The 14,337-nt window shown below is 45.8% G+C and overlaps 1 protein-coding gene across 7 annotated transcripts in view; it reads left to right on the top strand.

Annotated features, from left to right (window-relative positions):
* Nucleotides 1–6,479, top strand: part of USP46 (ubiquitin specific peptidase 46) — a 94,205-nt gene extending 87,726 nt beyond the window's left edge. For all 7 annotated transcript variants that reach the window (XM_072775029.1, XM_072775030.1, XM_072775031.1 and 4 more), the window contains 2 exons: nucleotides 1,846–1,924; nucleotides 3,029–6,479. In XM_072775029.1, the coding sequence (XP_072631130.1) occupies nucleotides 1,846–1,924; nucleotides 3,029–3,130 (181 nt within the window). In that variant the 3' untranslated portion in view covers nucleotides 3,131–6,479. The remainder of the gene's footprint in view (nucleotides 1–1,845; nucleotides 1,925–3,028) is intronic.
* Nucleotides 6,480–14,337: the final 7,858 nt, after the last annotated feature.

The raw sequence follows: 14,337 nt of genomic DNA, 5'->3' as shown, positions 1-14,337 counted from the left end.
TCCTACCGCGAGTTATTCTTTGAACACTTGTGTCTTAGGCTTGTGGCAGGGTCTGCGGGTATGTCCGTGACCATGAGCCCTGTCTTCAAGAAGCTGAGGGTCCAGTGGGAAAGGTAGATCATAAGGAAACACCCCGGCCTGTCCGCACCAAAACCAGACCCACCGGGAGATAACTTGTGAGGTTGGTGAAGGCTGTGAGGAATGAACGAGGCAATGAGAGAGGGCGGTAGGAGGCACCTCTTCAGGGGAAGTGATCGGCGGGGAGTAGCTGCCGAGGTGACATGTGGGCTGAGGCCTGAGGGATGGAGTGGGCCAGGAATGCCCGGCTTGGGGAAGTACTTCAGGCAGAGGCCAGCAAGGGCAAAGGCCCTCGACGTGAAGAAGCGGTGTGTGAAAACAGCAAACCAGTGGGGTGGGGGTGGGGGTGGGGGTGATGGTGGAGGGGTGGGGGAAGAGCAGCTGGATGACCTGGGAGAAAGGAGGCAGGAGCAGATCGTGTGGGTCATCCTGTGTTTAAAAAAAGCACACCGGGGATCCCTGGGTGGCGCAGCGGTTTGGCGCCTGCCTTTGGCCCAGGGCGTGATCCTGGAGACCCGGGATCGAATCCCACGTCGGGCTCCCGGTGCATGGAGCCTGCTTCTCCCTCTGCCTGTGTCTCCTGTGTCTCTGCCTCTCTCTCTCTCTCTGTTACTATCATAAAAAAAAAAAAAAAGTAAAAAAAGCACATGGGCATCTGGCTGACTTGGTTGGTGGGGCGTGCGACTCTTGATCTTGGGGTTGTGAGTTCGAGCCCCGTGGTGGATGTCGAGATTATTGGAAAAGAAAGCAAGCCAAGGCGAATCCACCTTTTGAACTTTAATGATGGTACACCAAAAAAACAAAACCGGACTCTAGATTTAGGGTTAAAGCCCCTCCGTTGTGCAAATCTAGCCACATGGTAACAGCAGTCTAATTCTGCTTTTTTTTTTTCCCCCATATTGTGTGATACATACCTTTCCATTTTAGGACTTGTTCATATACATTATGGTCTGACGTACTTCTAAAACTCTGATGATGCCGCTCCTCAAAATGCCCCGGTGTCTTCCTGGCTGGCCCACTGCAGAGTCCAGTTTTAACTACGTGACCCCATGCCGCGTTGCCCATGGGGCTTCCTCCCTCCCCTCTCCCTGGCTCACTGGGCTCTGGCTTCCTTGCTGTTCCGTGAGCACACCAGGAACCACCTCCCCTCCCCCCACGCCCAAGACCTTTGCACTTGCCATTCCCTGTTCCCAAAACTTCCGTCACATAGTCCCCGGCTTCTCACCATCACCCGCGTCTCTCTCGGGGAAATTTCCTTCTGCTCAGATCTCATGTTAGCAGAGAGGCCTCTGTCAACACTTCCCTCCGTCACTCACCATGCGGTTACTCTGGCTTTATCCTTCATGGCACTCGTCACCCCTTGACATATCTTTTCGTTTAGTCATTGCCCATCCAACCCTTAACCCGAGAAAGTGGGGACTTTGTTTTCTTCACTGCCTTTTTTTTTTTTTTTTGGTCTGGCACAGAGTAGGTGTACAGGAATTATTCGTTTTTATCTGTTGAGTTTGAATATCTGCTTTCCGGAACCATTGGACTGTGGGTCTTTAGAAGACCGATGCTTTTGCATCCTTGCAAAACAGTCCCTTGTGTTCAGCACAGCACCGCCACGTGGGTCTTCCTCCGTAAGTTGTGGCCAAGCAGAAGCGAGTGTGACCTGTACCCGTTCTCTGTCCTAGTTTGTTCTAGCAAATCCCTGCTTATAGAGAGCTGCGTAGTTTTCTAAAGAGGTAAACGTTAACTCGATGACTCTTGTTTGTTCTTTTCCAGTGGTCCTAATCGTGGGCATTATATTACCATTGTGAAGAGTCACGGCTTCTGGCTTTTGTTTGATGATGACATTGTAGAGGTTGGTATGCACAGGACTCTACAGTGGGGCGAGGGTGTGCGCAGACTGTATTGTGGGGCGTGTGTATGTGTGGACATTTCCTAACATAGGCCGGTTTTCCCATAATCTGGCTTTTGGAAACAACTTACCTTTCTCTCAAAACTAGATTTTGCTGCTCTTCGTTCTCTGTGGAAAGGGAGGAAGGAGTGTGATGTGGGGGCTTATTCATACCGTGCTCTTGTTAACTGACCAGCTGTAGATGTGGGATCTCTGAAATCACATTTTTATTTTTATTTATTTATTTTTTTAAAGAAAGATTTTTTATTTATTTATAGAGGCAGAGACACATGCAGAGGGAAAAGCAGGCATCATACAGAGAGCCTGACATGGGACTCGATCCAGGGTCTCCAGGATCACGCCCTGGGCTGCAGGCGGCGCTAAACTGCTGTGCCACGGGGGCTGCCCAGAAATCACATTTTTACTGAGTCCCGTTTTCCAGTGTACCTGAAGCCCTCTCTAGTACAGACCAAGTAATAAATAAAAGATTCTATTCAGATTCTTTCATTATACCACATTTTCCTCATATTGATTGTAAAAAAAAAAAAAAACAAGAAGACAAAAAAAAAAAAAAAGTTTTTTCAGTCTGTGGGACCTAAAACTCAAGTGCTCCATATATTGATTTTGTGGTAAAGGAGTACTAGCTGGAGAGAATTTCACACTCAGACAAGGTCCACTTTAGCTCCTAGGGTGACACTAAAGGCAATGAATTTTGATGATCTAACAGAATTAGGGTTATTCCCAAGCACCCCCCCACCTCGTCCCCTGCCCCCCGTCCCCCCGTCCCACACACCATTTGAAAGACAGAAGCGCTGGCTGCTTCAGAGAGGGCCCACGCGTGGTGGCCTGATAGATGAAAGGGTGGCTTTCCTCCTCAACGATTTGCGATTTATGTCATCGTGCCCCTTTGTCAAATCTGCGGAATTACCCGTTGGCTGTCGGAAGTTCCCAGTTGTCATTTTAGAACAGCATGTCTTACATCTGCTTGTTCATCCCAGTTCGTTTTGCCTTCCTTCCCTCAGTCATCACGTTAAACAGTTGTATTCTTTCGTCTCTCTTCTGTTGCAGAAAATAGATGCCCAAGCTATTGAAGAATTCTATGGCCTGACATCGGATATATCAAAAAATTCAGAATCTGGATATATTTTATTCTATCAGTCAAGAGAATAACCTGAAGAGCTGCGGGACTAATTCCATATGGGGCGGGGTGTTCAAAGCCCTCTCACCTGGTTTCCCCGCAGACTTTCCTCCCCAGCGGCCCACCAGTGGTGTTACGCCAAGTCCAGTGGTCTGGCTGTGTTAGACTTTCTCTCCCTTTGTTTTTTTGTTTTTTTGTTTTTTGTTTTTTTTTACATGCAGCACTACTTGTGGTTTTATTTTAGTCTGAGGTAGAGTTTAACTGCAATCAGATCGTAGTAAGATGAGTATGAGTAACAGTTGCTAATTTTAGGATCGGGTGAATGTTCCACCACTGGCTGTGTCTGGCTGAATCAGAGTGACGTGTCCTGCGAATGTGTACAGTCCACGTCCCGAGGGCCTCCTGGGATGGCGTCTCCATGCATTCCTTTCCCGTGTCCCTGGAAGCTCTGCTCCCCCGTTGTAGCCGCCCTGCCTCCTGTCTGACAGAAGGACAGAAGAAGAGTTAGGTAGATGTTCACCTTTCAGGGCCGCAACTCCAGCTTTACGTCTGTGCAAGTGAGAACGTTTTAAAAGTGAGTAACCTCAGCACTAAGGTCCTCCTCCAGGTGGAGACGGGGTGAGGAGAAGCCATGCCCGGGCTGGGCTCACCCAGCCTGAAGAATCGCCGAGGTCCAGAAGGTGTGGGGCTCGGGGCAGGCAGGGGCAGGAGACGGAGGCTTGTGTGGACAAGTGAAAAGTTACTTTTCTTATCTTTCTACCAAAATCACGTGTCAGGAAAAGAACCCTCTGCTGTTCGTTTGTAGTGACCGTCCCCTCCCGTGAGGTCCTGTGCGTTGTATCTGTCCTCTCTCTGGCCCCGCTAAGCTATCCCAAGGCGTCCCCCAGCTGGGTGTTGTGCAGCCTGTGGTCGCAGGGTTGAGACGCCACGGGGACTGCCCCCTGGCACAGCTGTCGTCCCCCAGTCAGCACCCATCCTTCTCTGTCAGGAAGGACACAGGCACTGGGCCCTCACCACCTCGGTCCACCTGTTCATGCTTCAGCCTGTTGACTGAGGCACGGGTGGGCCACGGGGCCACCATGGAACCTTCCCTACAGGGATAACTGGAGTTAGCTGGGCATGAAGGGGGGGGTCACAGGAAGTGTGAGTGGGTGGGCGGAGGGGCGAACAAAACGGTGGCGTTTCTTTGGCTCAGACTCCTAGAATGCTTGACGAGACGGTTTTTTTTTTGTTTTGTTTTTGTTTTTGTTTTTTTTTTTGTGGAAGAACCTCATCTCACTGTAGTTACTTTTACCTTGTTCACTTTTGTTATATATGTATTTATTAGATCGTTTGAGTATTGGTACCTTTTATTAAAAGGGTCAATTTGGTGTTTTGCTGTTAAGCTGGTTTTTGGATTCTTACAAACACTCTGAGTCATAGATCTTGGCTTCCTTTGGGAAGTCAGTCGACTTCCATTCACTCTAATATACTGTGAACATATTATTTTGTTACCTAATAAATCAGCGAACGAACATGCAGATGTTTGGCATAATGTGAACTAAAATTGAAATCGAAAATGTTGGTGGCCATTTTGTAACAAGAGCATAGCACTTTATCTAGATGAAAACTGGATTTCTTGTCTTTGAGATATCTTGAACTGTTTATTGCTCAGAACCTAAATAAGCATGCCGACGCTTCATTTGTTCATGCTTGAAGTGAAATGTTCTACTTTTCACTGGAGAAGACAAAAACAGGGTGATCTTCACGTTATTGTTTTATACAAGTGACGAAAATATACCTTGCCTTGTTTAGAGGCAAATTCATATTTATAAATATTTTGTCTTTTTTTTTTCCTCCATGAAACATATGCAGTAATCACTTACCTGGAAGGTGAGTATTTATTCTGTTTTTAAGGAGACACTTTGCAGTTGGAGATGACTGATAGAAGAAACTGTTTGTACTATATCTTACCCATGTATCTGACCACAGGTTGCAAAGTTTAAAAAAAAGAAAATGGTTCATATCTAATATATTTGGAACTGATTCATAAGAAAAACTATTAAAATTATCTTTGAAATGACTCTTGAAGCTAATTTATTAGAAAACAAAAGTTTCAATTGGAAGCCTACAGAAGTAAATATCTAAATGCTAAGTTGTAGATTCAGTGCATTTCCATTATTATTGTTATTATTTTTATTTTTATTATGTGTGTAAAGAATTTTCCCTAGTGACTAAACAGAAGACATTGAAAGGATCAGTTAAAATTCAGTATTCCTGGATAGAGGTTAGAAATAAAATAAAATAAAAAAAAACAAGTATGGAAGATAATGCAAAGGCATTAAAATGATTGTGTGATGCATGAAGAGAAGATTGGAGAAAGACCAAAACACACTTATCCACTGCTACTCCATCAGATTTTTAAGCTGTAGAGCTATCTGGTCATTTCTTTCTCTTCGGTAAATGAAACAAACCCTGGCAGCTACATTTCCCCCAAATCATTTCACTTTACCTAAAGACAGTAGCAGGCAAACACATTATTTTTCATCCCTCATTCATTGCGTAAAGCAGAGAACGGTGTGAGATGTGTGAGACCATTCTGAGGTCAGCGATAGCACAAAGGCTCAGCAATATTCCCAGCACAAAGGCTCAGCAATATTCCCTCAAATGGCAGGGGTTTTGTGTGTCATTTTCTGGCAGGAGTGAGTAGGCCTGCTGTATTTCTTTTAACTGCTGCGGGTTTTAAAAGAAGTCACAGTGTTTTCCACTTAAAAAAGACAGGACACATTTGCTTTATTGGTTACTTTCTAGCTGAGCATCTAGATTATGGTACAGTTGGCTTAAAAGGCATTTGTTTAAAAGCCAGTTTTGGCAAAATGAATGACATCCGGTCCTACTACATGGATACATTTTCCATTCCAGGGCAGCATGAAGTGGACTGGTTCTCAGAGAGCCAAGGAACAAAACGAGAGGATGTTGGCTTAAATTGGCAGGCAGTCGTATTTGGTTTTACGGCCTGGCATATTTTGGATTTCAGATGAAATGGGGAAAAAAAAAATGACAGGAATGGTCCCTATGCATTTATTTTCATGGATATGCTTAATTTCATGGGCATGCCTAACAATGAACTATGTTCTAACTGGAGCTTAGGACTTATTTTAGATATTGGAGTGTAGCTTTATTACAGATGGATTTTATCTTTAAACATTGCATTTTGATCAACTTTGTATATTCACGTGTATTAAAATATCGTGCACTAAATGTTTTGCCCTCATTTGCTATTATATGGTCAAGGCATTTATTAGCACTATTGTGATTAACTCATGTAAATGGCATGGGTCAGGGAAAATTATTTCCTACTTTTCTGCCTAATTAAATTTCTGTTTTCCAGTATTACGTTAATTTATTTTTGGCCTCCATTTCTTTGTAACCAAAATAGTTACTGTATTTGTGTGGCATTCATTTGATTTTGTTGCTGAAAAAGTTTAGTTTTTATTTAAGAATAATCTGTACCTTAATTTTTTTAATGTAACCAATTCAAGCACTTTAAGCAATAACGTCAATCTTGTGAAATTTCAATCAGTTTAACACCCCGCCTCTAAAATTGTTTGCAAAAAGATAATAATAATAATAAATAAATAAAATAGGAATTCTCTTCCTAGAGAATTATATCTTGATAACATTACACACATGGACCTAAAAAAAAAAAAAACCCTTTTTGATACAATGTGAGTTATTGGCAAGTCTCATGTCTGGGTAATCATTCCAAACTTAATTTTGAAGCAATGTAAAGAACTTTCTGGTCATTGTGATAGATAAATGCGGTGCTACTGTCAAGGTTGATAAAGTCAGTGTTCTGAAGGTAACTCAGTCCTGCTTCTGAGTGAAAAAGATCAACCGAAGTAATCCAGAAACCTGTATTTGGGGAATACCAAATTGAGGATATCATTTTTTGGGGGGGGGATAAGAGTCAGGTATATTATCAGGTGAATTCCTTAGCTGGGGCTCTGCATATTAAGATTTCCTTTTGCTGGTTATGAAATAGAAGATCCGTTCCCCAAACAAAGTGGCTTCCAGCAGCTGGTTTCTAGGCACCAGTGGGGCTGCGGTCCTGGCCCGGTAGTAGTAGTGACAGCCAGCCCTAGGCTTCTGGGTGGTTCCTGAGCTGTGGGGCCCCGCAGTGGGGCATGCACACCCCTCCCTGCACTGCCTGCCCGACACCAAGCCTGCAGTTAAAATGCTCAAGGCTCACCCCTCCCTCTCCCCCCCCAAGCCAGTCCCTTCAGGAGTTCTGTGTGAGCACGAGGTGGTCATCTGAATGCATTGGCCTGGGCCCAGTTATGGGCAATAAAAACCCACAGACCAATTTCCATCCGTCTTCTCTTGGGGCAAATCAGCTGAACCGGCCTGGAGTGGAAGGTCACCTGCAGCCACCGTGAAGGCCGTAGGAAAGGGAAGACCTTAGGAAAGGCTTTTTCTTTTCTAGGACTGGTTTTGTCCATCTGTTAAATGGGGTGTACAAGGACAGATGTGTCCCCCACCCGCAGAACCCGGTTTCCGGGGAATGAGATGGGTTCATTTTATCCTGTAACATGTTTTAGTATCGATACTAAAACACCTGTAACAGAATGCAGCCTTCCTTCACCTTCTATTTACATGAAATAAAAATTCTTGCTAAGTCATTTCTTGCCCTCAGGGCAGACTTTGTGGGGATAGTACTAAAGACAAACCACTTAGACCTGTCCTAAAGATGCCCCAAGTGGAGAGAGATTTCTAATGAAGTGATCCTTTAGCACCCAGTATACGCCAGATCTGTTGGGAGTTGGGGAACGAAGAGGGGAAGCAGAGGATCACCTTTTCTCATTGCTTACCTCAGGAGGAAAAAACGAAAACAAAAAAGATCTGTGGAAAAGAAATTTAAATTGTGGAAACTGTGTGCCCGAGGGGACTTCACAGCTGAGCACAGTTTGGCCTTTGGCCTGGGTCTCAGGGAGCAGATGGGCAGTTGGATAAAGCAGGCCGGGTCCTTTCTTCCCTGGAGGGAAGGCCCACCTGCCTCCCTGCCTGCTCCATCGGGGGCTGACAACACATTTTTAAAAACGGGTAAATCTATTATGTTGCAGCAATGGACCTGAGCATTTTGCTTCTCTTAATTTCATGTCAAAGGGGCCAGGGATATTGAAAGTCTTAACAGAAAGTTTTACCAATAAACAGTTCTTATACATTATTACCAAATAATTACAGCCTGTCCAAACTTTAGCAAAACCAGTCAGGGCACGAGAGTTGCCAAGCTATGTGACTAATGACTTTATCCACTTACCAACCTGCGTTCCCCCTCTTGAGTTCCCTTATGTTTTCAAAGTGCTTTGAACGAAGCACGGGAGGAGCCTACGAACGAACAAATGAAAAGCTTCATTCTGGTTGTGAAGACACCAGAGTCAGAAATGACATTAAATGTAAAAAGAATTCCTAATTTTGTGCTCATTTCCCACACGATGATTCATAATAAAGTATTTATTGATGACCCTGGGGTATCCTATTCATGTTGTGAGTTCCAGGGATGCGTCTTCACTACTCCCCCCCCACCCCCCCAACCTTGAGTGGACTAAGAGACTTAATACAAATACAGTTGAGCACTCGGGGTCCTCTAAGGCCGTGTGAGAGGTTCCATGGAGGCTCTCCATGGGAAGGTCGGGTACTTACGTTGTGGGCTGAAACCCTGTTTTGTTTGTTCTTACCTCCTCTTTGTAGTAGGGAGCTTGGAGAAGAAAACAGCTGTCGATTTGACTTGGCAGGAGGCAAAATAATTTAATGGTTGAGGCCACTATTTCTATTTAACCAAATCCTCCGGGGATCCACCTCAACTGTATTTGTATTAAGTCTCTTAGTTGACCTTGCCTGAGAGAACATTCTGTGCTGAGATAACAAACACAAGGAACAATTTAAGAGTGAGCCTTCATCCCTCCTGAAGCGAGCTAAATCTCCTCGCTAGAGAGCTGGTCTCCAGGTTGAGCGTTGCCTGTCTCCCACGCTGAGGGGTAGAAAAATATTTTTTAATGGGTTATGAAGCCTGTGTGGACTCCTCCTCCCCCACCCCCAGAATAAATTGTTTGAAAACCCCTGAAAAGTTGCTTCTGCATATTTTTCCATCTCTGCAACCCCAAAGCCCTGACCACAAAAATAAGTATGAGTTCCCGGTCGATGTAGGTTGTCTGGGCCTGTCTCAACATTCGAGGCTTCCACAGAAGTAGGGGTGAAGGCTGTGGAGAGGAGGAGACCCCTCCTCCTGGAGGTTCATTGATTGGCCGGGCTCTAAATTATGTCCCCTGAGAAGCCTGGAAGTTCACGAGAAACAAACGTACCTCAGAATCTGCCTTCAGTGGGAAATTGTCCAGAATGTAGAAGAATAAGGGGGTGTGGCTCTCAGAGGAGCCAGAGGAGGAGGATGGGGTTAGGACCCTTCTAGCCTGGGTCTCACTGCGCACCTGGCCCGCTCTGCGTTTCCCTCTGGCTGATGTTGGGCCTACACAGGCTACGCCATATCTGATTGCCCAGGTCCGGATCGCCGACAGGACAATTTTAGTCTCGATTCAGAAGAAGTGCAGAACTGCCCTACCGGACTTGGCATCAGCTCCAGGGTCCAGCGTGGGTTGGTCACTCACTGGTGCTCTGGGCAGAGCTAATAAGATCTGGGTTCGAGTCCTCACTGTGGCATCCTGGTCAGATGATGCTAGAGATCTGTCACCTAAGTCACATGTTGGACATCACGTTGGGGTTAGGATGCCAACGAATGGTCTTTGGCAAAGGGCTCCTTCTCCACAGGCCCCCAGAGGGTTGAGGAGGGGATAAGAATACAACCATGGAAAACAGTGGAAAGCATAGAGTAACTAGTTGAAAGAACGAAGAAGTTCCGGGGTACCGTGCTATGCCGCTTCCTTTTATCTAAGCCTCCCCCGCATCTTCCAGGCTTGAAAGACAAGACTAAACAGGGCTGAGAACAAGAAAAACAGCCCCGACAGGCAGGAACTGGCTTGCCACTTGCCACGGCTACGTTCTGGATGTTAGGAGCTGACCTGGTGCTCCAGCCGGGCGGTGGTGCTCTCTGGTTGGACACAATGTCACAGACGAGGTCGTGCTGTGACCACGATGAAGGGACAACAGAAAACAAGGCCACTTCGTAATTTCATCTGAGCACAGGCAGAAACCAAGTCCCTGCAAACCACAAAGCTACCCAACATTCGTCCTGCCCACCAACCCTGAGTCACCGCCGCTGCTTTCCTGGTGACGGCCTTAGCTCTGCTCTCCTCTGTTCTAGGTGAGATGTGTTGTAATCCACGAGCAAAGAATTCTCCCCACCTCCTGACAGCACCCAACCCAGAGTGAACCCCTGTTCCTTGGACCTTCCCCCCAGATTACCAAACCAGAGCCCCAAGCCCATAGGTTCTTTCTGCACGCTCTTACTGCGGCACCACGTGCTTGCCCAGCGTGTGCGGTCTTGCTGCTTTGAGCATTAAGCACGACGTGTTCGACCACAGTGGTGTTCCTGTTTGGTCTGGCTGGAGAACGTCCACGGAGGAACGTGCTAGACTGAGAGAGAGATGAGCCACTTCCTGGGGACAGCCTGGATCTGCTGTTCTGGTGGCCGGCTGAGAAATGAGCCACACGCCTTCAAGGTGCTCATGCGTGTCCCGGTACCCGGCCGATGGACAGGAACTCCCGCCCAGAAGGGATGATGGTGTTGGCCCAGATGCCACAGGGAGACTTCTTATAAGTTACTTTGGATGCATCTGGACCTCAGTTTTTCCTAACCTGTCAAATGAAGTTAGAGCAGGATTGTGACATGCAGAAACTGCTGGAAAGCATGGTAGGCATTTAATTATGAGCAGGATATGGTATATTTTGCCCATTGTCTATGGGTACACGGTCACTCCACACTTAGCCACACTCAGAATTTCTCAGACTCAGGGAGGACTCACTCTAGAGCCCTTGAGTTCACTGAGGGATCAGAAACCCTATTTGAGGCAGGGTCTGAAAACTCCCAAGAGGGGCCCGAGTTCCGTCCGTAGGGAGGGTGCAAAATCTATTTGAGGAATCCCAATTTTCTCCGATGGAGAAGTTCCCAGTGCTGTCTGGATCTTGTTACGTGTGCTGAAGAGCTTTTTAGAGTTGTAGGGTTGAGGTGGGCTATGGGGGCAGTGAGAGGTAGAGAAGCCAGGGGCCTGGAGGTGAGTGTGGATATGGTGTGGGGTCTATTGCCCTCTCCAAATATCCCTGAATTTTCTTAAAAAGAATTACCGCAGGTGTACTTTTATTTTATATGCACTGTTTGTCCGTGGGTTTCTGTTAATAACGCACGTCAAATCTGACAACAGTTATCTTGAATCCACATGGAGGCTTTAAGCAGGCCCCCACTTTTCTGCAATGGAACAAGGTATGGCCAGGGTCGGGGAGAGAAGAAGATGATCTCTTTGAAGACAGAGAGTGTCCATTATGTCTGGAGCCTCATGCCTAGAAGAGGTCTTCGAGTAAAAATGAGGACTTGATATGAGGCAGGAGCTTGAGTGGGAGAACCTTGGAAGATTCCAGGACAATTGATGACTGTGCCCATTGGACTTGTTAATGGTACAAAGCGGAAAGAGAAAGCTGGAAGAAGAAGAGGGGGCACAAATGGCATCACCGAGGTTAAGTGAAAACATCTGACAGCTGCTTTCATATTCTGGAAGGTAATCAGGGAGCGTGCCCCACAGCAAGCCCGCTAAGGTGACAAGGCACAATTTTAATCCTTACAGTTTGGCCCACGGGCAAAGAGTGTCTTTTTTTCCCTGCTCTTCACAATTTGGTTAAAATTCCTTGCAAGCTATTGGTTTTTGTGCACACAGACCGTTAGACCTCTGCACGAATGGTAGGGGGCTAGGGATTCATTGACTGTTTCTGAATTTCTGGACAATCGTTTTGCATCTTGGAGGAGCCTTACGTTACCCTGGCCAGAGGCGTTCATTTGTAATCGTGTCTGCTGACTCCGAACTATAGGACATAGAGCTTTGATTACATCAGGCTCAGGATGTTTTCTCCTCGGCTCCATTTAGATATGCGAGGGAGTGATGTGCAGACGGGAAGTCTATAGTGACATTTGAGAGCAGGAACTGGGGATGATGGAATGAAGTACGCATGAGAAGGGGTGTGAGAAGGGCACCTGGGGAGCAAAGTTGAAAGCAAAGCAGAAGGGAACAGGGAGAAATAGTGGTTATTCTTCTTAGGGATGGCTGGTTAGCGCGTGACTTCGGTCACACCAAGATTTAGATGAAGCTGGCTGATAGGATCTGTTCTAAAATAGATTTCAGGGAGGGCAGATTATATCAATCAATCAATCAATCAATCGATTGATTGAGCTTTAAGCTTTAAGAAAATTTATTTTTTTTTAAATTTTTTTTTTTTTTTTTTTTTTTATGATAGTCACAGAGAGAGAGAGGCAAAGACACAGGCAGAGGGAGAAGCAGGCTCTGTGCACCGGGAGCCTGATGTGGGATTCGATCCCGGGTCTCCAGGATCGCGCCCTGGGCCAAAGGCAGGCGCCAAACCGCTGCACCACCCAGGGATCCCAAGAAAATTTAAATATATACACAAGTAGAGTACTGAGTCTCTAGGAACCCATGACTCATCTTCAACAGTGACTTATGGCTGGTCTTGTTTTATTTATTTATTTTTTAAGATTTTATTCATTTATTCATGAGAGACACCCACAGAGAGAGAGAGAGAGAGATAGAGAGGCAGAGACACAGGCAGAGGGAGAAGCAGGTTCCATGCAGGAAGCCTGACGTGGGACTCGATCTCGCGTCTCCAGGATCATGCTCTGAGCCGAAGGCGGGCGCTCAACTGTTGAGCCACCCAGGGATCCCCTGGTCTTGTTTTAGACTGATAGAATCTTCAGGTGGCCCCGAGAAGTTACCAAAACTCGCAAGCCTCCAACACTTCTGGATATCTGAAGACATAAAAGGATAAATACATGAGGTGTGAGCATAGTTCGGTTGAACAACCCACTCTAAGGGATTACCCATAGATGGGTAATCTATTTTGTCATTCCTCTAACATGAAATTATATGTCATTCCTCCAACCTGAGGAATGTGGAAACATTTTTGCAATACAGAGATTTTTATGGTTGAAGTAGGCCTCACTTGCCTAATGGCTAAATAACGTGAAATATAATGAAACTGAGGCTGCGGTGTTTGAGGGCGACCACATTTATTTGGAAAATTAAAATGAAAATAATTGGCTCTTCTAATTGTCATAAACTCATCTAGATTATAGAATACAGTCTTACAAATGTGTAGGCAAAAGTGCAAAGTTTTGGAGGCCCCTGGGTGGCTCATTTGGTTAAGCATTGGACTCTTGATCTCAGCTCAGGTCTTGATCTCAGGGTCATGAGTTCAAGCCCTGCTTTGGGCTCCACACTGGATGTGGAGTCTACTTTAAACAAACTTTTAAAAAAATTTTAAAAAGTGCAAAGTTTTATGTCTATCTCATAAGACTTCTCTTCTAGATCTTCACCTTTCCATCTACCCCCACCCCTTATCTTTCTAGAATTTCCTCAGAGGGATGGGGTGAGGCTCAATATTTCTATTTGTCTCCACCCTTTCCTGTTGGTATTTTCCCTCCTGGTAGGTCATGAACAGATCGCACTGATTAATAGATTAAATCGAAGAATGCCAAAGCAGAAAGGAAGTTTCCAGTTAACAGTGCAAATTTTCCAAAGCTGAGATAAGGAACCAGAAGCCCTGAGATCTCAGCAAGACTTGCTTTGCTTTCTAAGCTGGTATGAGCTCGAATAAGGAAGGAGGGGCTGGTGGAGGTCGCCTTGGCATTGAAGCAGGGTCACCATTGTGTGTGGTGGACCCTTCCAGCAGGAGGGGGCCTCAAGGCCATGTTAGCTCTCTGCATCTCATCTCCACCTTTGCCCACGGGCCGGGCCTCAGAGCTGCAGGGGTCTGGGCAGGGAAAGAGAAATAGGTGGTCTTAGCGGTCGGGGGTCGAACAGAAACCTCAGGGTCTTATGCATGGGACTTCACCCTCCTCACCCCATTGTCCCAATGAACTAAGGCTGTGGTTTTCAAACTTTTCATTTACTAAGCAGATTCTTTTTTGAAAAACGGTCTTATGTAGAACCTCGCTATGGATGTATATAGTATTTTTATATTGCCTTTTGTTAACACACATTCCTCTTATAAGCTAACTTCATAGAGTTAATGAGAACCACGAGGCTAC

This window comes from Canis lupus, chromosome 14 (assembly GCF_048164855.1).
Source record: "Canis lupus baileyi chromosome 14, mCanLup2.hap1, whole genome shotgun sequence".
NCBI classification, from domain to species: domain Eukaryota; kingdom Metazoa; phylum Chordata; class Mammalia; order Carnivora; family Canidae; genus Canis; species Canis lupus.
The sequence above is the reverse complement of the archived record's forward strand: the minus strand, read 5'-3'. Positions and strand labels throughout refer to the sequence as shown.